This window comes from Agelaius phoeniceus, chromosome 29 (genome assembly GCF_051311805.1).
Source record: "Agelaius phoeniceus isolate bAgePho1 chromosome 29, bAgePho1.hap1, whole genome shotgun sequence".
NCBI lineage: Eukaryota > Metazoa > Chordata > Aves > Passeriformes > Icteridae > Agelaius > Agelaius phoeniceus.
In genome coordinates this window covers 3,413,107-3,437,142 of record NC_135293.1, presented here as the reverse complement: position 1 = coordinate 3,437,142, position 24,036 = coordinate 3,413,107, and the positions used below count along the sequence as shown (strand labels likewise).

At 47.5% G+C, this 24,036-nt stretch overlaps 1 protein-coding gene across 3 annotated transcripts in view; it reads right to left on the bottom strand.

Moving 5' to 3' along the window:
- Positions 1-24,036, bottom strand: part of ARHGEF18 (Rho/Rac guanine nucleotide exchange factor 18) — a 49,432-nt gene that overhangs the window by 22,084 nt on the left and 3,312 nt on the right. Inside the window, exons 2-12 of one of the 3 annotated variants that reach the window (XM_054650210.2) lie at positions 21,994-22,130; positions 21,196-21,695; positions 19,428-19,638; positions 18,669-18,783; positions 17,981-18,038; positions 17,736-17,780; positions 17,373-17,453; positions 16,914-17,019; positions 16,233-16,395; positions 3,023-3,090; positions 1,454-1,517 (exon numbers count right to left, since the gene is read on the bottom strand). In XM_054650210.2, the coding sequence (XP_054506185.2) occupies positions 1,454-1,517; positions 3,023-3,090; positions 16,233-16,395; positions 16,914-17,019; positions 17,373-17,453; positions 17,736-17,780; positions 17,981-18,038; positions 18,669-18,783; positions 19,428-19,638; positions 21,196-21,695; positions 21,994-22,130 (1,548 nt within the window). Of the gene's footprint in view, positions 1-1,453; positions 1,518-3,022; positions 3,091-9,282; positions 9,366-16,232; positions 16,396-16,913; positions 17,020-17,372; positions 17,454-17,735; positions 17,781-17,980; positions 18,039-18,668; positions 18,784-19,427; positions 19,639-21,195; positions 21,696-21,993; positions 22,131-24,036 lie in introns of those variants that run through there. The other 2 variants (XM_077191363.1, XM_077191364.1) reach the window with 2 other exon arrangements.

Sequence of the window (24,036 nt, the reverse complement as noted above, 5' to 3'; positions counted from 1 at the left end):
CACACAGTACAACAAACTGGGTAAACCGAGTCCTTTCCATCCTCACCAAGCCCCAAGAGGAGACAAATTAAATATCTGAAAGATTTGCCCAGTCAGATTTCTTAAACAAAGGCTTAATAACCAATGTCCCTGTGTTTCCATTTGAGGAAGCATTGAAATTATTGGCCATCAAGTTCTCTTTCTGTGGAAAGAGAACATAAAGGAACACAGGAACATAAAGTTCTGTTACACAAAGATAGGCCAGTCCTAAAAATCTCCAGAGGCAAAATAAGGGGACAGGGATGGGGACACATAACACAGTTTATACCTCTCTGGAAATTAATTTTTCTTTTACTTTGAGACAATATCTTTGGGGGTTTTTTTTGCTGGGCACTGCAGTCTGCAGGGTTATGCTGTGGCTAACAACATACAATGCCCAGGCTATTAGCTGTTCCTTTCATTTCCAGCTCCTGCTTTTGTCTAAGGAAAATGAGCACTGCCTGCCTAGCAGAGGCTGCACAAATGGCCCACAAGCCATTTTCTGAGTTCAATTAGCACTGTCTGCACACTGCTGTGCCCACATCGATCGCTGCTCCCCTCACACGCGCCAGCCCTACAGACAACTTCTCCCATTTTCATCAGCCCTTGCTTCTTATTTTAGTCTCTGCACTTTCTCCTAAATGCACAGACCCATTCTGGGTAATGCAAGCAGGCACTTATCTCCTTAGAACAATTATGCCCTGTGCTGCCTCTTGGGGAGAATCATTTAATGAAGAGGACACCGTGCAATGCAAATGGTACCTGGGAACACCCAGAGTGATGCTCAGACATCCAAGTCAGCTGTGACTGACACTCACCTGCTCTGTTAATGCAGACCTTGTAACATCTTGTAAAATTAAAATGGCATTTAATACACCTGTGACTGGGATGGTCTTTTCCAGGAGCAAAAAGATATTTCAAAGCCTATGCTGCACAGATGCTCTTTCTTCTTGGTTTTTTTTTTTTCTCCCAGATCCTTCTTCCTCATTTTGTTTCAACAAAGATTTATGTTTAGACCATTAGTACTAGCTTGTCTTAGAGATTTCTAGCAACCACTAGCTGCAGGCAAGTTTTAAATAGACAATTATGAAAATCTGATGTAAAACAAAGTTCACAGTTCTAGTCTTTTCAGGGGCCAGAGAATAGACAATCAATGAAAAACGAGCTTATTGATCCCTTTTCACCATGATATTTTGAGGTTACACAGCAAGAAGGTATAAAGAAAAATAAAAAGATAAAAAGATAAAAACACACAGGAGATTGCTAGGAGCCTCTAAGCCATTCCCAATAGAAAAAAAAATGAAACCATCTTATTAAAAGAGACCTTCTCTATACTTCAATAACACACCGTGTATAGCCTTTAAAACATATTAAAGAAAAAAAATGCAATTGAACAGATAAGCCTTGAGCACAGAAATCATTCTTTAGTACAAACCTGGGGAAATGCACTGGGGCGAACTTTGTGGAGATCCAGAAGGTCTGTGCTGCAAATCTTTCTGCTATAGGAAAAAATACAATATTCTTACACATCCAGACCAAACTTGCAGTGCAAAATGAATCAGATTTTTCCCATCCCATAGCATTAACTGTAAGTGAAGATGTTCACTGAGAATATCAAAGATTTAACACAATAACAGCTTTGATTTTTTCATATGTCAGACGGATGACATAGAGACATTAACGCTTTATATTAAATTCCACGAAGTATAAATCAGGATGAAATAGAACCAAAACTGAAACTACAGCTGAATTAAAGCTATGATAATTAATTTATGAGATGAAAGCCTTCACTTTGCTGTAGTTTAGTTTCTAGCAATACTGACTAAACTAATCCAGCCACTTTCAACCAAAATTCAGATTGTCCAATTCAAATTGCATCTTTGGTAAACTTTGCTGAACTTTGTCCTTCTTGCAACACTAGGATATTAAAAACCATTGAGATCCAAGTTATCAAAGATGCAAAGAAATGAAATACATAAATAATACAGGCTGTAACAAATGGCTTTTGGGGAGCTTCCCTTTGGGGTTCCCATTTCTGACTGAATTCTTCAGCCCATTTTGTGCCACCACTCCTTCTCTGCTCTCTTCAGGAGGGGTTTGTCAGGGCTTATTCAAGCATGAAGTTTTGGGTGGTGGTGAAGAGTAGAAATGAAAGCAGCAGAGCAAGTGAAGTTTTCGGTTTAAAAGGAGAATTCCCAATGCCCTGAGATGTTTAAAATGATTTTTCAAAACCCTCACAAGAACATTTCTGCCCTCAGAAGAGTTACATTCTGTATCACCAATGGCTGAACACACTTCCTCTAACCTCTAATTGTTTAGGGCTGAGCTGCTCTGCTGTCTCCTTTCCCTCCTCACAGTACTCCCTAATCTGCTATCAGCCTCTGAAACCATCAGCACTTGCAGGTTAAAACAAACTAAAACTCCCTCAAGTATTGTTAGTTATAAGGAGGAGGAAATGATTTTCAAAACCAATACCAGAAAAAAAACCTAACAGATAGACATCTATGTGAAACAACCTGTGACCTTACATGCAATCACAGGCACCATGGAGACAGAGATAAAAAAATAAACAGCATAGCAGGACCAAGTTCATCACAGTTCCCAAATGAAACCACTTATTCTGCATTTTCCAGCTTAGAAATAAAATGCAACTGTTACAACCAAATTCCCCTCCACCCCTCATGCTCTTCCATTAGTTTTGAGAGGGCAGAACATTCAGAGGTACCATATAATTGAATTATACTCCCCAAAAAGTTTGAGCACTCTTAGGGTTAGTCACAGTTCTGGGACACAGGGTAAGAAATTCACAGTACAGCAGTAAAATGTTTCACTTTAATTTCCCTCCACACACTATCATTAATTACTATAATACCAAGTTAGTAACTACTCAATGCCTCAAAGATGTAGGGCAAGATCCTGTACTGATGTAAATGAAACCACTGACATAAATTAAATTTATCATGTCAAGCCTTGTTATTATAAAAGAACAAATGTTAAAGCCCACCTTGGGTCTGATGCTGCTGCATTCAGTCAGCAAACTCTTGCAGTTCTTGTGGACATTCACTGCACAATCTGAAATGCACACACACACACACACAAAAAAAGTCTTAATTATTCTTCTTTCCTGTCTAGGGAAAGCAATAATGGCACACAAAAGATCTTAATTTTGGGAGAGGTGCAGAGTAAGCTGAGGTGCTGTGGCAAGCATCCTTGCTGTGCATCTTCTGCTCTTGATTTTATACCAAACCTTGGGTTTTCTCAGTGAGGCTGCACCACTGAGTGCAATTCACAGGTGCAAGAGCCCAGAGCCACTCTGGAATGCAGGAGCAGTTTTCTGCCCCACCTGCACTCCCTGGAGCACAGCTCTCCTCATCTTTGCAAGGGGCATTTCCATGTCTCTCCATCCAGAACTGATCCCAATCACGGGGGCAGCAATTCTTTGGCTCCACAGGAACAGCTGCCTTTCTGCACTGGCTATGCTGGGGCTGCAGTAACTGCTGTAAATTAAAGATCAAAACATCCTCCAGAGTCAGCAGAGCATTACCAGCACCACAGCACTGTCACCCTTCCAGCTGCACCAAGGAATTGTTCCCTTCCACATACAGGAACCAAAGCAGCCCTCTCAGCCAAAAACCATAAAACTATTACTAGTATAATAAAATCCAATCTCCTTTTTTTTCCTCCTGATAACTACTTATTGAGAAAACAGGAAGGGAAACTGATAGTGCCAAATATTTTCTGCAGCATTTCTGCCCATCTATAAAACAAACTTTCATCAAAAGCAAAGCAGGACACCAACAACTCAGTAAAGGACATCAGGATTTGCCTTTTCTAGATACCAACAACTCAGTAAAGGGCACCAGGATTTGCCTTTTCCAGACATCAACAACTCAGTAAAGGACACCAGGGTTTGCCTTTTCCAGACACCAACTCAGTAAAGGGCACCAGGATTTGCCTTTTCCAGACACCAACTCAGTAAAGGACACCAGGATTTGCCTTTTCCAGATTTGCCTTTTCCAGACACCAACAACTCAGTAAAGGGCACCAGGATTTGCCTTTTCCAGACACCAACAACTCAGTAAAGGACACCAGGATTTGCCTTTTCCAGATTTGCCTTTTCCAGACACATGGTGTTCATCTTTTCAGTTCTGTTCTATTTCTCTTTTAAAGAGAAATAGAACAAAACTGGAAAGATGAACACCCTATCTGCTAGATAAAAGCCAGTTTATGTTTAAAGCACAGAGGAAAAAAAATTTAAAAGTCCCTTCAGAACCACCCCTGCCTGGCACCAGGACTGGGGATCTGCTTTAAGGCTCCTGGCTAACCTAGAGAGATGCTCACTTGTGTTTTCCATAATTTCAGCAAAAGCCAGAGAACAGGACCAAAATACCTACTTGGCTTTAAACAGAAATAAATTAATAAAGATATAAAACCTAAACTGAGTGCACAGACCTGCAAGATGCTCACATGTTACACAACTTCCCCAAGTGTGGGAAATGAAGTGCAGAGTTCTGCTCCCAAGTGCCTGCCACACACACAAACAAAAACCTCCACAAAAACTACCACCTCCCACAACTTCTCTTATTTGGGATATTCCTACTGCCACCACACCCCACGCCACAAACCAAAAGGCACCACATCTAATTTCAACTGTATGTGCCTCTGCAAATGCAGGAGAAAAATGGATCAAAATGATCCCTTATTAAAACTGTGTCGAGAATAACAAATCTATTCATTATTTATCTATGTATGTGCCTCTGCAAATGCAGGAGAAAAATGGATCAAAATGATCCCTTATTAAAACTGTGTCGAGAATAACAAATATTTCATTATTTCAGCAATGACAAGGCCTCCCTACCACGAGGGAACGCAGAGCTTGTAAAAAGACATGCCTCAACAACAAAGAAGGAGTTGACAATGGAAATCCCTTTTCTCCTGAGACAAAGAAACGAACTGTAGGACAAAAATCACCACACAAAAGGAAACAGAGAAAATTCTCCATGATGTCAGGCTGGCTTGGCTTCAAGGGCTGCTCACAGATGGGTTCCCTTCAGGGCAGAACTGGCAGCCCCATGGATGCCCCAGGTTCCTACAGCCACACAGCCATGAAATCCACATAACTCATCTAGAATTCTGTAATATGATCATCTAGAAACATCCAATTTTAACTAGATATTCATATTGCCCAACATTTACCCATTTTCAGTGATTGCATTCAGTAATTGTCTTCCTATCAATGATTAGTAGGACCAATTCCACTTGAAAAGCTTGGGTTCCTTGTTAAGGTAACTGTAACAGGGCTCTCACTTAAAAACAAATTTCAATTTTAAAATCATGCCCTTGCTCTGGTAAAGATAACAGCTTGTGGCACTCTCAGTAGGCATTTTTCACTTAATCAGCTGACATATCTAATAGTGCTGTGTATGACTTCCCTCCACTGCTGAAAGGTTCTTTACACAACAGTGGAGAACATACTAGAAAACAGGAAAATGCTACAGAAAGGCTGCAGGAAACTGCAGCTGAATCCAAGGGCCTGATTCTCCATGAGACTATTTGAAATGCATTTATTTAATGATTTCAAAGTGGCATTATTTTTGCCCACATGAGAGAAATCTGAAACCTGCCAGAAGACTGTTTTATAAGCATACTTCATTTTCTAAAGCATCTCCAGCTTCTATTCAACATTTCTGCAGTGCTGAAGGGAGGCCACTCTAATTCAGGATCAGAAGGAGCTTCTGAATACCAGTGGCTGTGGTTTCCTTTGAATGCATGTGAGATTTCTGCATTTATGATTATTATTACTTTGCATTCATGATTATTACTTTGCATTCTTATTGAGCCTCTCTGAAAATGGTATCAGAGAACTGCAGGGGTGAAAAAAACAGCAAAGAGAAGAATGAGGGACAGGGGACAGCAAAGAAGGGACAGGAACCTGCACACATGGAGGTAAGTGCAAAAATACCCATGAAGGGTTGTTTACAGGTGTAGAGAAATAACAGATCTCTAACAAACAGGTGAACAGAAATACCAGATTTCTATCTTTGCAAGTCATCCAGAGTAAAGCAGCATCAGTAAACTCAAAATGACAAAAAAAAAAAATTTTTGCATTTACCATCAGTAGCATTTGGTCTTATTCAGATCAAGAAAAAAAAGAACAGTTCTGTCAGCAAGCTCTTCCCAAATGGGAGAGGCACAGAAGATAATCCTGAAAAAGGCAGAGATAAAAACTCAGGACTGCAGCCAGGCTCTTCCTTTGCCTTCTCCTCCCTCACTCACTCACTGAACAGCAGGAAGATGAATTTGCAGGGAAAACCAGACCCTCCAAAGGATTTTATCTTGAGACAGACAGACTGTGCAGAAGGGCTGCAGCTCTGGCCAGTGCTGCCAACACCCTGAAAGGGTCCAAGGATTTGGGGCACCTTGACTGGATGGGGACAGGAGCACCACTGCTACACCTGAAGAACACAGCAGGAAACTCAGCAAACCCACCAGGTTTGTTCCTGGGCTTTAATCAGCAGCTTTGGAATGGAGGCTGAGAATTTTGGGAGCATCCCATTATCCCAGATCTGCTTACTACAGGGGCTGTCACTCACTTGAAGCATTTTGCAGGGGACTGTTCCAAAGATGACCTAATGAGTGACTAAAGCAAGGACCAACCAGAAAAGAAATATTTAAGACTAAAAGGCTCATAAACATCAGAAAAGATCATGTTCATGGCTGAGGGTAACGAATTCATAATCTGGCATAATAAAAAAACATTTCCCTTATTAATGAGATGTTTTCCCAATGGCTCACAGAAAGTAATTTACAGCCTAGGAGCATTTTATGGGCCAGCATTACAACACCCAAAAGCATCACCATATTCACAGTAGGAGAGGGCAACAAACCTGGCTGGGAAGGGGCAGGCAAAGACATTTTTTCCATTTTTTCCCCCAGCAAGAATACCTTCCAGGGGATCAGACACTGCCAATGTCCTATAAATGTCTTCCAGAATCAGATTCCAGGGCAAATCTATGACTCAGCAGACGTTATGAGCACTATGACCCTGACCTTTGGTCTGGAACGGTACTGCCCAATAAAATAACTCTTAAAAGACCATTTGCAAACAACAACTCACAGGCAAAAATGCTGTGATTAATCTAAAATTCATCTATTGACTTTCTTTATCTCAAAGATATTTTTTTTGTTTGTTTTTGAAATGACAGATTAAAAACAAACCACTTTAAAGCAGCTAAGTTCAAACAGGGACAGACTTTACCAGTGCTTCTAATGATACAAGGAGTTCAAGGATATTCACCACCTATGAAATCAAATCAGCTGAAAAGAGCCAAGGACACAATAGCTTCCTTGTGAAATTAGTAATTTTAATTTTTTTTCTCTTTTTAACTGTTCAATGCTTTGGGGATCAAAAAGAATCTTTTCCCTCCTTCCTCACCCTTACACCACACAGGGAACTCCTCCCTCTTGAACTGACAAAGGAAACAACCCTGATAGGAATGATTAACACTGAACATAATAAACTCTGCATTTATAAACAGAGATGCACAACACAACGGCCAAGAAACAACACAAAGCACCACAGCATTCCAGAAAATGCAGAGTGACTGTGATAAAACTTCTCAGGAAAGAGGAGGAGTTTCAGGGGAGCACAAGGAAGTTTCTGTACTGGGTAAATCCAGGTCAGGTACCCTGAGGAACTCGGAGCAGATTTAACTTTGTCCTGGTGGCTCCAGTGGTCGGTGTTTACTCGTTTTCTCACTTGTCTAATTACGCAGAGGCAGAAACCAAAAACTGGAAGGGTACAGGAAGATGAGATACTTCACATTCTGAAACAGAGACAGTCCACACCAGAGAGCAACAGCACTAAATTATCAAGTTTCAGCCTCCCTGTTAGAGCATTCCTCTTTGTCTCCAAAACAACCTATAATTACTTGCTCACTGTATCCTGGTTTTATTGTCAAAATATCAGTTGGATGAAGCAGAGAGAGGGGTTCTGTGATTCCCAGCACTGCAAATTCTGGCGGCCAAAGGGTTTTCTTTAGGCACAGAAACACATAAACAACTGATACTTCTGGTTTTTAAACATTGCCAAGTAAAATGTGCATGTTATACTAAAAGAAAGAGGAGTCTCAATTCAATTGTCTCACGCTGAACCCTTCCCCCAGTCTACGCTACAGAACTGAAGCAGCAACTATGACAATCATAAAAGGTATTTAAAATATTTCATAGGTAAACAGTAGGTGGAACTACAACACACAATGTCCGATGGCTCCTGTCTGAGAGCTGTGTTTCACGGGTTTCTTTTATTTTACCCTGCCAAAGAAAAACTATTACCTTTATAAAATTAAACAAAAAGGGCCAAATAAACAAGCCTGCCATAAAACTCTCTTAAGAGGGGAGTGAAAAGCAACTAAGAAACAGCTCTTTTTTTCTCTTGGTAATACACCAAATCTTCAAATAATATTCCGAAATTATGCTTATTTATTAGAGCAGCAAAACCAAACACAGCAGCAGAAACATTCAGAAAGCTGTTTGATCGAATCACTGCCTGTTTCCCTGCTCCTCCTCCAAAATCCATCACCACTCCTAGCTCCTGCTGGCGTTTCCTTTCAGCACACAAAAGCTAAGCTGATACCATCTCCCGCTCCTCTCCCCAAGGAGCCAGAGATGCGGAATATTTAAAATGGGTCAGTCTCCGCAATTGTGGACAAACGGAAGTTTTCACCACTTTTTCCCTAATACATTTAAAGTCTCTTCACGCAAATCCCAGACTTTTCTCGCCGCTGCAGCACCAGTACACACAATGTGTGTAATAACCGAGAGGTGCGGGATATAATGATCACAAGGATGCTCACACTCAAGCTGTGCCATAAAGAAAGCCGGTTTCACTCAGGCTACAGCCGCTCGCCTCCCTACCGCACACAGCAACATTTTTCACTCCTTCCGTAGCCCTCGAAAGAGCTTTCTACCATAAACACTGCATCTTTCAAGCTGCGTCCCGTCCTGCAGCTGAAGCCTTGAGCTGCACAGGTCGGGACTGCTGTAAACCTGCGGGATTGGGGCAAAGCGAAGATCAAGCCGCTGCCCCGGCCAAACGCCGGGACCCCTTGGAGCCCTCTGAGCCCCCCTGTCCGCACAGGGACCGGGGCCGGGCGGTCCCCGCGCCGCGGCCCCAGAGAGGGGCTGCCGGTGCTCGGGGGCTCGCTGGGGCCGGGGAGAGCAGAGCCAGGGGCCGGTGGGCACGCTGACAGCCCGGTCTCTTACCGGACTCCCCGGGGAGCCGCCGGTTCCCTCTCGGTCCCGGGAGCCACCGCCACAGCAACAGGAAACGCCCCCGTGTCCCGGAAGGAAAAATGGGAATGAGGGTGCGCCTGCGCGCCGCGGCACGGCCGGGCAGGGTCCCTGCCCCTCGGGGACAGCGCAGGGGCAGCCTGGGGCCGTGCCTGCCCCTCAGGGAGCGCACACGGACACCATTAACCCGCGCTTTCCCCTCAGGGAGAGCAGCCGCAGCCCGCACGTTCCTCTCAGGGAGGGAACACGGACACCCTGAACCCGTGTTTTCCTCTCAGGGATGGCACACAGACACCCTTAACCCGTGTTTTCCTCTCAGGGAGGGCACACGGACACCCTCAACCCGTGTTTTCCTCTCAGGGATGGCACACGGACACCCTCAGCCCGTGTTTTCCTCTCAGGGATGGCACACGGACACCCTCAACCCGTGTTTTCCTCTCAGGGAGGGAACACGGACACCCTTAACCCGTGTTTTCCTCTCAGGGATGGCACACGGACACCCTCAACCCGTGTTTTCCTCTCGGAGAGCACATGGACACCCTTAATCCTGCATTTTTTCCTCAAGGAAGGCACTAGTCATCCATATTCCGCTCTTACCCCTCAGGGAGGGCATGAGCATCCCTAGTCCACAAGCTTCTCTTAAGGAGGGCACACTATCCGTGTTTTCCCCTCAGGGACACCATGAGCACCCGCAGCCCATGCCTGCTCCCCACGGAGAGCACATGGCCACCCTTAGCCTGCTCCTTTCCTTACGAAGAACACACGGCCACCCTTAGCCTGCTCCTTCCCTCACAAAGAGCACACACAGCCCTGACCCACACTTTCCCCATAGGGATGGCACATGGCCACCCTTAGCCTGCTCCTTCCCTCACAAAGAGCACATACAGCCCTGACCCACACTTTCCCCTCAGGACGGGCACATGGCCACCCTTAGCCTGCTCCTTCCCTCAGGAAGAGCACATACAGCCCTGGCCCACACTTTCCCCATAGGGATGGCACATGGCCACCCTTAGCCTGCTCCTTCCCTCACAAAGAGCACACGCAGCCCTGACCCACACTTTCCCCTCAGGGAGGGCACATGGCCACCCTTAGCGTGCGTTTTCCTTCGGGAAGGGTAGGACTACCCACAGCCTCTGCCTTCCATGAGGGAGGGCATTCCTCAGGGTAGAGCGGGGCCCTCCATGCCATCCTTTGACCCCCTCATTCCCCTCATGGAGGACACAGCCACTCCAGCTGCTCCTGCCCCTCAGGGAGGGCAGAGCCTCTCACAGCTCTTGCTTTCCCCTCAGGGAGGGCACATGTCTTCCTTGACCTGCCCTTTTCCCTCATGGAGGGCACACAGTCCTTCCAGCCCCACGCTGTCCATCAGGGGAAGCAGAGCCACCCACAAGCCTCACTTTCCTTCAGGGAGAGCACATGGCCACCCACAGCCTGCTCCTTTCTCCTGCAGGGAGGGCACAGGGCCCCCAACACACGTCTCCCTCACAAAGGGCATGAGCATCCTCAGCCTGTGCTTCATCTTCAGGGAGGGCCATGACCATCCATTGCCTGCTCCTTCCTCCTACACGGCATGGCCACCCATAGTCTGCACTTTCCCTCAGGAAGGGCACAGGGCCACCAACCTGCATGTCCCCCTCAGGGACACCATGAGCATCCTCAGCCGGCACTTTCCCCTCAGGGAGGACACACGGCTGCCCAGAAACCATAAGTTCTCTGAGGGAAGACACATGGCCCCCCCAACCTGTGTTTTCCCCTCAGGGAGGACACATGGCCACCATTAGCCCACACTTTCCCCTCAGGAAGGACACACAATTCCTCCCAGGCTAAAGAGGCCTCTAATAGATGGGATGTGGCACCCCAGTGACACCTTCAGCATGGCATTTCATATGTTTTTGCACATCGCCTGCGACTTGAAATAAATAATTTGTTATTAAAAGCCTGGTGGGATTTGCCATCCCAATGTGCTGGAGTGTTTATGAACACCCTGCCAAGGCAAGGCTGCAGTGCCCAGAGGGTTGGCAGGTGCTGGCTTCCCTATCTGCCTCTCAACAGGCAGTGCCTGCCCAGGCCTTTGTCAGTGACCCCTGCACAGATAAATGATGAGAGGAAAGGGGAATTATCTTCCCTAGCAGGAGATCCATGCACTGACTCATAGAACCAAACTGCTTGCTGGATAAAACACCTTTTCCCTGACACCAATAAGGTTTGATGTACTAGCATGGGGCTGCTGGAATACTCAGCACAGGCAGGAAAACTGGGAAGAGCTCACCACCCAACTTCCCCTCCCAGTTTCACTCTGAGGATTTACTATACTGATCGAAAGTTTGTCATATTTTAAATCACACATATTCTACTTGCCTGTTGAGCTTGAAAACACAATATACAGGATTACAAAACAAACTTCCCCCCCAAAATCCACCCTGCAGCTTTCCCCATACTGCTTTGAAAGAACCTGCCACTTTTTGGGCTGGAGATGTGATGAAATCCTGCCATGGGGCCAATGTGATCTCTGGTTCCCACCTTGCCACCTGTTTAATCAATTTTGTTTTTATGTTCGTCTCGTAGTTTCAAGCTTTTCCAAAATGTTCCCTTTTGTGCTGCTTCTCTACAGGACTGAGTACACTGCAGTCCCAGTTGTTTATTGGGGCCTGTCACCACTACAGAGAAATGATCATTACACAAAGCAGTTTGGGAGTAAACAGCTGGCTGTCACTTGGTGACTGATTAATCCTTGGGCACTTCAAACTTCGTGCTTTGCTGTAATATAAAAGTAAAGCATTGCAGATTGCCCAACTGCAGCTGTCATGGAGAGAATGTGCTGTGCTTGTGCAGCCTCAGGGCATCGCCACAAAATCAGTGCAAAATCTGGCACAGCAGCCAGCTCCAAGATTCTGTAGCTTAGAGCTAGGTTTGGATTGCAAAGAAGAGAAGGGTACCAGCTGTCTAATCCTGTGTAATTCTGTAAAAGAAAAAGATTTCTTGCTGAATGTGTCTCAGACTGATTACTGTCCTTATGCATTTGTCAGCCAAAGTGTACAAGATCTTGAGGTTTTATCAGAGTATGGAAAGAGCAGCATTTGGAGATGTTCCAGATCAAGGTACTACTGCCCAGAAAGAAAAAGAAAGTGAAAAGCAGAAAAGGAGAAGCACTGAGAAGAGGATGTACTTTGGTTTCCTTTTTCTAAGCCCTCAGGAGCTGGCTGAGCCAGCTCTGTGTCAGGGCACTCAGCTCAGTCAGTGTTTCCTCTGCAACCAGTGCTGCAGCCACTTTCACATTTGCTTCAGATCCTGCTCCATTGGCTCAGAACCACCTTAACCCACAGCCTCTCTGGTTTTGTCTCTGTTTATTTGGACTCCTGTCAGTAATAGTTTATTCCAAGTGGGACTCCCAGTCCATTTATCACTGTCATCATGTCACGGCAGCCAAAGCTCCTTTTCCCCCCAAAAACAGAAGATTTTTGGCAGCTGTGCCTCTCTACGGAAATGCAAAGTTCCAGGTTGTCTGCTGCTTTTCAGATTTCTCAGGACTCTGTGTGGGCTGTGAACAGAAATTTCAGGATAGAAAATCAAGTGATTCCTCCTTACCATAAGCCAGAACTATCCTTCACCTATTAGCTTATTGGTACTGCATTGGGAATCCAAAAGCAAATCCCTGCAGGCACAAATGCCGAGTGAAAGGTGAATTTCACCCCAAATTTCAGGTCTAAACCAAAAGCTATTCTGGCCTTTCCTTGGCCATGGGTGGAGGATGTTTGCCTGACAAACTGCAGCAATCTGTGTCCTCTCCCTTTCTCGTTGTGAGAAAGGAAATGGTTTTCCAAACCTCTTTCACAATGCGCCTTAAATAAATCCTGGACACCAGTTGTTACAGCAACCAGTTAGAGATCAGCCAGTGCACAGAAGCAGCCAGCAAGGGTCAGCCTAGGACAGGTGGACAGTCTAGCACAGCCTGTATTGTTCAGGAAGATTCATTAAACTGAGCACCTTCTCTTAAAGAAGAGGAGTTTGCTGAAGGCTGCCAGACTCTGCTCGCAGCAATATGTTTCCTTGGAAGAGGATGGTCAATCTGTCACCCCTGTGGGGGCCTGGGCTCTGTCTTTCCCATGAAGTAATAGAGATTGATTCTCATCTAGAGATGTAGAAGTCCCACCTCCACCCCAGTGCTCAAGCTCAAGGGAAGCAATCCTCCTTCCATCTGTATTGCACAGCATATACCTGGCTCCCCTCCATGGCACAGCCTGCTTGGAGAGCTCTCCTCCTGTCAGGGCTTCCCTGGGACTCGTCTAACTCTTGTTGCATAAACTCTGGAAGCGTGTTTATAACAGAGGATTAATTTAGGCACAGAACCTTCTCCACCCGTGATAGCAAAGGCTCAAGAGGAGCTTTCTCATTTCCAGGTGGACAATAAACCTCAGGACTCACAGCTCATAGTTTATGTAACGGCAGAGTTTGGGTGGCCACTGTTGTTGAGATCCCTGTGACTGCAATCATTTCTCTTTGTTTTTCATCCCTACCAGGCTCCTAACTGCACATCTGTGAGCTGCAGAGACTCTCCTGAATCGCTACTCTCAACACACAACACAGCCTTCTTCTCCCCTGGGAGACTCTGCGTGTGTGGGGTGAGGATAGATGGGAGCAATCAGTGGGAGAGAGAAATGAGTTACCATGTACCAGGCTATCCGAGCTGCCCACTTCCTTCACAGCTCAACACATGTTTCTAGCAGAACAATGGTTTTTTGTTCTGACTTAAATACAGAATTCCTCCTACTGTTAGTATCTCTAATAGGAAGAGCTCTCACTCCCCCAGCTTATCACAGCCATGGAAGTCACCAGACCTTTTGTGTCTACTGGGCAGTGAAAAGATCTCAGGCTTGCAATCATTCTCCCATCCTTCCTCCCCCTTCAGCTTATCCCTTGCTTTAAGCACCATCTTTTCCTGTGTTTTCCATGAGCCCGTTTTGCCTTGGACCACGTGGTGGTGCTGCAGTTAAAAATACCACGGAGACAACAACAGCAAGAGCAGCACCTGACCAGTGATGGGCCGAGGGCTGGCCGGGGGCCAAGGCGCGGGCATGGTCAAATGTGAGCCCACGAGGAGAAAACAAGAGGCGCTGCCAAGGCCCTCACATCCTGGCAGCAGCCACGGCTCAGGCTGAGCCTGACAGAGCTGCTCACGCTTCTCAAAAGTGGGCCTGCTGCTCTGGCTTGCCGTGGCCACGGAGCTTGCTGTCCCAGAGCTCTGTCAGGAGCCCACACACTGCTCCGGGCTGCAGTAACGGGAGCTGCTGATATCAGCTACCAGCTCAGCAGCACCTCGCAAAGGTTTCAGCTCAGCATCAGCCAAATATAGGCACTCTCAGGCCATCAGCTGTCACACCACAAGTCCCAGCCCATCTCTCACCACAGACAGGCCATTAATTTTAACAGACATCTTCAGAACTTTGCCCGATTGTTCAGCCTCGGTTCAAGCCACTGCAAAGGGAACATTACAAAACAAGCTGTGCTGCTCTGCAGCCTGGGCAGCCAAGAGCCAAAGGAAATGTCACAGAGTCCCAAACACAAACCAGTGCCTCTGCCACCTCAGAGTTTTTCTCCTGAATGTTCACAAGACAGAACACAGATTCCTTATGGAAGGGCTGGAAAACAAGGTGAAAGTTGCCATAACTCATGTACAGTCCCTGTGTATTTATGATGGACAAGCCATGCTGAGCCATACTCTCATTTCAACAGCTGGCTCCCCAACTCCAGGTCACAGATCTCCATAGGGTTGTCCAGAGGAGAATCACTCACACTAAATGCCCTCAGAGTTCCCAAGACCATACAGAGCATGGCTCCATGCTCATGGGTATCAAGGGCTGTCTGTATATTCCCAGGTTAAGGTATTTTTGTAAAGCAGCATGCAGGACTGCAAACAGAGCCTCTGGCTGGGAGATTGCTCACACAGGAATGACAAGGCACAACTCTGCCTCCTGCCATTAAATCTCTGTTCTCTCTAAATATCCACAAAATTCTTATTCAGCTCCCTGCTTCCTTCTTTTTTGCTGTGATGCCTGAAAAATGTTCACTAATAGCCAGCTCTGTGCCCCTTTTCAGTTTTCCTCCAGCTGCCCTGAAAGGAAAATATATTTCTCACCACATATGTCCGAGGGCAGTCAGTCCCTTTATGCCCCAGAAAGGTTTTACTGACCTTAAGAGCCTCTGAGAGAGCAAGCATTGCTTGAGGGTACAGGGTGGAGAAAGAGAGCAATCCTTTCATTTCCAGAAAATTTTCTCTGCCCACAGACAATCCCTTGGGAATTAAAACATTCTTCAGTGCCCTGAGTACCTGCCCCAAAGAGGAAGGACAGGGTTTGTCAGCCAAAGCCATGCCACAGTGGATGCAGTGGGAGCACAGAGGCCCATGCATGCTGGCACTACTTAGAGCTGAAAAGGAACAGTCTCACCCATGCATGTCCTGGGAGGCAACATTTGACTTTTTATTAGTTAATAAAATTTTGGACGCACTAGAAATCCCTGTGCCCATGCAAAGGGCAGATGCTGAGCTGAGACATCACTGAGGCTGTGAAAAACAGCCTAAAAGATCCAGCTACACTCAGGCAGTTGGGATATTTGTTCAGGCAAAGCAGAACTTCATGATTAAAAAAAAATAGTAAAAGAAAAGTTGATCTAGAACCCTCCTTGGGGGAAAGGGGCAGGAAAGGATCAAGTGACCAAAGAGGATAAATTATTGCCAGGCAAGATTCAGAGGTCATTTAGACTATTTGGAGAAACAACCAAGCCAGGCCAAGCAGAGTGGTGGGGTAGAGTGGAGGCAGGCAGAGAAGTGAAGCAATCCAGGGGGGGGTTTAGGAGCACGGCCTGGGCTGGAGGGCGGGCAGGGAGCACAGGCTGGGGCAGAGCCAGGCAGTGACAGCCATACTCACTCAGGCACTGCAGGCCACTTTTATTCCCAAGAGGTTTGGCACACAGTGAGCAGCTGGTGCAACTGGAGAAAACCCCTGGCACAAGCTGGTGCCCATTGATATCTTTACACCTCTCTTTTGTCTCCTTTGTCTCTTTCTCCTTGAGCTGCTCTTTGTTCTTACCCTGGAAGGAGAGAAGAACACACCTCAGTCACAGGCCTTGCAGTGCCCACACGTTCCTTTCCCCACTGTACAAAGGAGCAGAGAGCTGGTGGGCAGCAGGTACAGTGGGAATGCAGTGCTTTTCCCAAATGCCTTCCCAAGGCTCGGGCCAGTCCCTCTAGTCTAAGTCCATTTGTGATAAAGGGCAGGACACACTTGGCTGTCCCTCTGCAGGCTCCTCCTGCCACAAAGAGTGATCCAGGCAGCCACCCAGCCAAGGCACCCATCTTGCTGTGCACAACAGTGCCAGGGCAGCATAAGAGCATCCAGAACATGCCCTGGAGCAAGGAGAGCTGGAATTCAGGGATCACTCAGTCCCATGCACTACTACTGCTTTAGGGGTCACAGTGCATCTGCTGACCAACACAGAGGCCTCAGCCATCCCAAAGCAATCCAACTAACTGTTCCCTATGGTCAGATCCCCTTTTCTACTTGAAGAATTTAACAATTTCTTCCACAAATTCAACATCTCTCTCTCACCTTATCCTTCTGCCAGGATCCAGTGACTCGGCTCCGCAGGGAACTCAGACGTCGCATCACCTTTGTGCCTTTCTCTGCTTTATCGCTCTTCCCACTGTCCTCATTTCTGAAAGGAGACCAAAATACCTTGAAAAAGGGGAAATTCACTGACAGCTTAGGGAGATCACTGATGAAGTTCATTGAAGCATTACTTTAGGACCCCAAGTGTGAGCTTTCCATCTCATGGTGGATCTGGTTTGGCATCAGCCATGTCACTTATTAATGAGACACTCACGAATAAGGAACTGAACTTTCAAGCTATGTGTGCAGGTTTTGTTCAGTACCACACTCCTGGCTGAACCCTGCAGATACCAGTGTCCTGCACACAGGATTAGCAGGGCAGTAGAGCTTAGATGGACAGGACTCGAAATCAGTCTGTTCTCAGAACACAGAGTGTGTGTCACCCACTGTCTCACTTACTCATTAGACAGGAACTCAAACCAAGTGAGGTTCTGCTGGGAAGAATCGCTGCCTTCTTGCACACAAGCTCTCTGCTTCGCCCTGGGCAGGGAAAAGGCATCAGACACAGCAAAGAACACAAGAGCAGAACTTCTGGGTCAGCTGAAACTCTTATTTTCTGGATGGGCAGGAACATTTTTAGATTTACTGAGGAGGTACGTAAAGTGCCCCTTTTCCTTGCAATTCTACCCTGGTTTCACTGGAATAAATCAGTGATTCTGGTACCCTGGGGATTTACCCCTCAAGGGACCAAATGTCCTTTTCCAGATGTGTCTCAGGCAGACTTGTGACCTCCCCACACATCTCTGTCCCAAACACACTTACCCATGGTAATGTTTCAGCTCCTGAAGTACCTTCTGGACAATTAGCCTAAAAGAAAAGCAAGGGATTAGAAAATATCTTTGTGCAGACATTCTGCACCCCACAAAGCCTCAGGTGCTGGTTTATGACCAACTGCTCAGCTGTGGCCCAGCACAGAGTGGGATCTCCTTTGCTGTTGCATCCCCAGTAGCTCAGATACACTCAAAAATCTCCCTCATCTCAAAGCAGCCAGGACTGACAATACCTACACATGGTCTGGGGACACGTGGTCCTTCTCCAGCATCTCCAGAGCAGGGGGTTCAACACCTGGAACACAAAATGCTCTCAGCAGGGATCCTGCTTTGCCTTTGCAGAGCACCACCTTGCAATCTATGCACCTGGATCCTGTTAACTGTGCTGGGCTCCCACTCTGCCTTGATTGGTGAGGAGGAAATGCCAGGAGCAGTTAGGGAAGGAGTTTCTGCTCTACATTTCTGTAGGGGAAGTGAAGGCCAGATCACTTTTCTGTGTTACTCCTCCCCTCCCCAGTCTGTATATTTGCTGCTGAGGGTCCTGCTTGCAGTAGGGGAGGAGCTGGTACCACCTCAGAACACTTCTCCAGGACAGCCAGCCTCCCCTCCACTTCCCAGGCTTTGAAATCACCACATTTTTCTCCGGGGCAATCCTCACAGGTGGGACTTGAGTAGGGAGTGACCAATGCACTGGGCACAGGGAGGTTATGTGGTAATGTGTCACTGAGGATGGGCATGTCTGAGCTGAGACTGTGCTGTTAGCCAGGCCAGACTCAGAACCAGCTTGGCTTTGTATTTCAGGAGCTCCTGGGACCATGTGGAAGGGAGAGCAGAGGCTGTCCACACTTCCAGAGGCTACAGCTCCAGTTTTTTATCTTCTTAATCGCACCTTGAACCTATTTAATGGCATAAAGTCTATACCAACCTTCCACAGCTGGAAGAGAAGTGTTGAAACTGTGAGGTATCTGGGGGGAGGCAATGGTCTCACAGGCTGATGGGACAGACTTGGACCTCAGTCTCTTCCCATTGCTGACACATTTCTGGAGAAGTAAAAAGTCACAGAAATCTTTCATGCTTTCTGCACCAAGGGAGCCTCAATCACAACTGATTCCTCACCCTTTCCCTCTTGTTTTGTCAGAGTTATGATGCAGGAGACCATTAGCCCAGCTGTTTGTTGGCTTCAGGAAGGATGGAGCAAGTGGCACTTGTGCCTGAAACCTTCTTAGGCACTTCTCACTATTACTGGACATGCAGCACTGTGATGCAATTGTCTTTTTAATATTAATTGAATCTAAAGGTATTCCCCAGAGCAAAGCAGTGTGGAAGGGGTGTGTGTGTGGAGGTGTGTGACACTGCTGTTTTCAACTACTTGATTAGAGAGAAGATAGGGCCAGACTCTTCTTAGAGCTGCAGTGACAGGACAAGAGGCAACCGGCACAAGGGAAGGGAAATTCCAGCTAAATATATGGCAAAAGAGGGCTGTACTACAGGCAGCTCCCAGGGCCTTAATCCCACAAGATGGGGCAGTTTATCTGAAAAAGCCCATCCTTGCTGAGATTCCTGCAGACCTCCTGGTTCCACGCTGGCATTGAAGGAGTCCAGCCTGCAGCTGACACCTGTGTGTGCTGCTTTTCTGCACCCTCAGCTTGCCCTGCTGCCCCCGTGCCCAGCCCTCCACACTCACCACCTCCTGCAGGCTGGGGCTGGCCATGAGGTCTGGGTGCAGCGGCTCTATCTCCACTTTGATCACTGTGCCACCCCGGCTGCTGCTCCAGGCTCCCTGCTCCCCCTTGGGCAGCTGAAGGGACACATGAGGCTGGAGGCAGGCCTGGCTCCTCTTCTCCACATCGTCCTGCTCTGGGTCACTGCCCAGCTCTGTGACATCCAGGCTGAACCTAATCAGGGGGCAGGAAGAAGCCTCAGAGCAGACCTGGCACACTGTGCCCGGCATGGCACAGCCCCTGCAATGTCCCTGGCTGGGTGGTCCTAACAACCTCATGCAGCTGGGACAAGGAGGCTTCCCTCAGCAGGCAAAGGGAAAGGAAATGGCAGGAAGTGTCAGCCTGGACACCAAGTCCTGAGCCTGTTAAAAACAGCTTCTTTGGCTGCCACCAGAGAGTCCCCAGCTCCCTGGTCACTCAGGATGTTTAGTGCTGGATGGCTCACACTGATCTCTTAGCAACCCTTGAGACTGTGCAGCCACCCTGGCAGCAGCCTGTCCTGCCTGCCCCAGAGCTGCTGCCCTGTCAGCTGCCATCCAGGAAAGTCCCTCTGGGCATTTAGAAGTGGCAGATGATGTTTATCACATCACTGCTGTGGCATCATGCCATAAATCCTGCTCCCACCAGGGCCCAGATTTGAGGAAAGAAAAAAGTTATTTTCTAGGAAATGAATGGTGGGCCAGCTCCCCCAGTGTCTCACAGCATCCTGCACACCAGGTGCTGTTACAGTGACAACACAGAAGCAAAATGATGGATAAAGCTCAGTGGAAAATCTTAGTCTCTGCATGGGTTCTGTCTGCAGATCACTGTCACTTCATTCCTGCTGCCACAGGCAGGCTTCAGGAAGTGTTTGCTTAGGGAACAGTGGGGTGTATTCCCCTTCCCTGGCCTCCTGCTCACACGTGCTTCATCACCCAGGGAGGAGACAGAACGTGTCCCTGACACCAACAGCCACTCCGTGCCACTGTTACTCATGTGCCTGTTACAGCATAAACTGTGAATGATCCATGGCACATGGCACCACAATAGGTCTGAGAACCAAAGTCTGAGCTTGATAAAGGACTGCCAAGATTTCAGGCTGAGATAATTTTAGGGTACCGTATAAGGAGGAGAGATAAAAATAGTCCTTGCTGGCTTGCACCTAAATCCCAGTCAGCTGGGAGATCAATACATTTGTCAGCAGGGAAAGCATTCCTGGAGGAACCTGGAGCTCAAGGCATTCATGTGGCAGGAGCAGAGGATGGCAGGAATGCCAGGCCTGCCTCTGCTCCAAGCCAGGGCTCAGCACCGTGCTACAAACACAACCTCCTCTGCAGCCACGTGGAGGGCAGAGGGCTGGCAAAGGCCCCACCAAGCCAGCTCACAGATGAGAAGAAAAAGGATTTGACAGAGCTCTCTTAATCCCTCTTTGATGGGAAAAATTCCCTTTGAGCCAGAGGATGGAGGTCATCGGGGCAACTGATGCTGTTCAAGATTCCCTCCAGACAGAAAAGAGAGATCCTCTTCTCAGCCCCAGCACCAGGAAAAGAGGGCCTTCCTGCTTGCAAGGAGGCATTAAAGCCTCTTGCTGCCCTAGCCCTTCCTCTTCCACATCCAGCATGAGCAGTGGGTGTCCAGCTGCTCTGGCAGAGGCTGACAGGCGAGGGAGACCACCCAGCAGCATCTGGAGCTGTGGGCAGTGTGATGCTCACTGCACTGTGTACATCAAACACCACTCACAGTCCCCCGTACCTGCGCCTGCAGTCCACGGGTGACACGGGGCTCTCCCAGCTGTGCCTGCGGGACGTGGACATCGATCTCACCAGCGTGGGGAAGGAATCCTGGGCCTCCTGCAGGTCCAGCTCGCTGTCTGCCTCTGCAGGATGCTCAGAAGTGCTGGTACCACCCTCTGGCATGGCTGCACAGGAGCACAGGTGGCCTTTGTTCAGAAAACGACACTCGGCCTCGCCATAACGTACTGAGCAGGAAACGGGATTGGAAAAAGCAACATCCACAGACAGTTTGCTCACAGCCCTTGGTCTGTCTTCCAATGAGTGAAGGGCAGACACAGTCTGGGATCCTTGTTCTGGCTGTGTTGCTGTGTCTGGTGCTGTTTTGGCAGACGGCGGGCTCAGGAGTCCCAGATCTTTGTAATACTCAGTGCCGTGGAGAGCAGAGTCTGAGAGGAGATCCTCCGTGCTGCTGTGCAAGTCTGCTGCTGGCACATCCAGCTCTGTGGAAGATGAGTCCTCCTGCAAAAGCAGCACAAATTCTTTGAGAGCCTCACACCAACCCTGCAAAGGGGACACCTCCTGTGCAGAAATTGGGGTGCAGAGCAGAGCCAGACTTGCAAGTGACTTTCTAATGGTTACCCTCCCCTGCTGTCCCTCACAGCAACATAACCTTGTATTCCTTGACAATCTGGATCAGTACCACTTTCCTCCATTCCTACTGTACCACAAACACCTCTGGATGTGGTGCTGACCACCCAGTTTGCTGCCCCTGATCTCTGCCTTGCACGGTGGTAGCAGCAGGAAAGAGGACACTTGCCTTCTCTTCAGCCATGCTGGTGCAGAAGGAATCATCCTCAGCGATCAGGGATGGGAGGAAGCTTTTGGGGCTGGGATACTCCAAAGCAGGGCTGTGGTGGTCAGTGAATTCCCGTAAGCACGGCTTGCAGTCAGATCCTGCAAGACAAAGAAGGTCTCAGCAGGTAACCAGACATCTGTTAGGGATGGAAAACCTGCTGTACACCCACAGGTGACATCAGGCAGCACTGAAATGCTCCACGTGCCCTCTGCTCCTTCAGACAGGCAGTGCCAGGCAATCTCCAGACCACAGAGGCCTTGATCCTGTAGGAACCTGGTGCAGGGATTTCCTGCCAGCAGAAACCTCATCCCTCTACAGAAACACGTGCAAGGGGACAGACCAGGCTTGCACTGTCCCAGCCAGATCCTCATAGGGTGTCCTGTGCTGCAGAAGCTTTTTCCACAGTAAAATAATTGAGCACATTTTAATATCTGTTATTGACATTATGGACCTTTGAATCAGAAATCTAGGAATAAAAATACTGACAGTGGTTTTATTTTCATCCATAAGGAATAAAGGACTCCTGGGTGGGTGGGTAATAAAGGATACTGGGAGGCAAATTGGTGGCTCCAGACAACCCTGAATATGCAGAGCAATACCAGAAGCACATAATTCTCCTGGTTCTGGATCACTCCTCTGGATTTTCCCCAGGCAAGGAGTGTGAACCTGAGTGTCCATATTCCATCTGATAACTCCCTGAGAAACAAACCAAAGTCTGGATGTGTTTGTGGTACAATAGATGGTCCAGCTGACTGAAGCACATTCCTGTGGAGCGAGACACACTGTAAACCTTAGCCACAATCCCTGAACCATTGCATTACTCATGGAGGCTTTTTATTCCTTTGAGACACACACAGCTGAGGCAAAAGGCTGAGGCAAAGGAAAAAAAGCCAGGCTGTTGGCTGAAGCACTGTGGTGCATCTCTGAAGATGAAGAGAACAACAGCAAGAGACTGTAAGCAGCCCTATCTATCCAATGGGAAAAGCCAGCAGGAAACTGCTAGAAACCCATCACACTCCAGGAAAATCAAGCATAAAAACATTAATGTAAGGAAGACATTGTTAAAAAAAACGCTCTTGGAAAGCCTGCATCCTGCTGTGGATTATAAAGCTACACAATTCAGCCAGGAATTGCATGGTGCCAACTAAAAAAAGGCAGCAAACGTGAGGGAGAGTTTGGAGGTTTGTTCCTTGGATCCTGCTCCACACTGCAGATGCCAGATTTTCTGTTTTAAGGAGCATTTGGTGTGTTCAAATGTGTGTGATGGTTTCAAGTGAAGGACTATAAATAATATAGAAAGAAAACACTTCTGAAGGCACTATTTTAATTAAAGGGTTTCTAGCTACAAGACCAGGGAAAATTTGAAACAGGCTTTCTAGCAAGGCTGTAAAATTTACTTCACATGACATTTTTAATGAATAGACTAATTCTTGCCGAGGATATCCCTGAGCTGCATCTGCAACTGGCAGAGATTTAGTGAGCTATTAAACATCACCTTTTGCTTTCTTCAGTGCACCTGGATTCAGCTTGCAATCTAAAATCAGTATTTTAAAGTGAATACACCCTTGAACCAGCACAGATTTTGGCATGAACTTGTAGGAAACAGCAGCCAAAGCTCTCAGTGGGCAGTGAAAACCAAACATGCCCCCAAACAGGCTGGGATGATGGCTAAGGTAGAATGGACCCATGGGGAGCAACCAGGATGTGGGGAACATCCCAGGGGGGCCAGGACAGAGGGTGCTTCCCCTCATACAAATCCAAAGAAGGAAGAAAAAGGAGATTCCCCGCTCTCATCATCCCTTCAGCAGTGAACTACCCACAGGGAGGGCAACAAAGCCCTGGGAGGCAGCAGGAGCTGACAAAGGCTGTGGCCTGACAGAGGCCAGAGCCCTGGGCTGAAGGTTTAACTAAAACAAGGAGTTTTTCCCTCCCAAGCAGTGTCCAGCCATCCCGCCAAGGCTACTCTGGGCCTGCACCAAGCTCCATGCAGCCCTAAAGTGGATC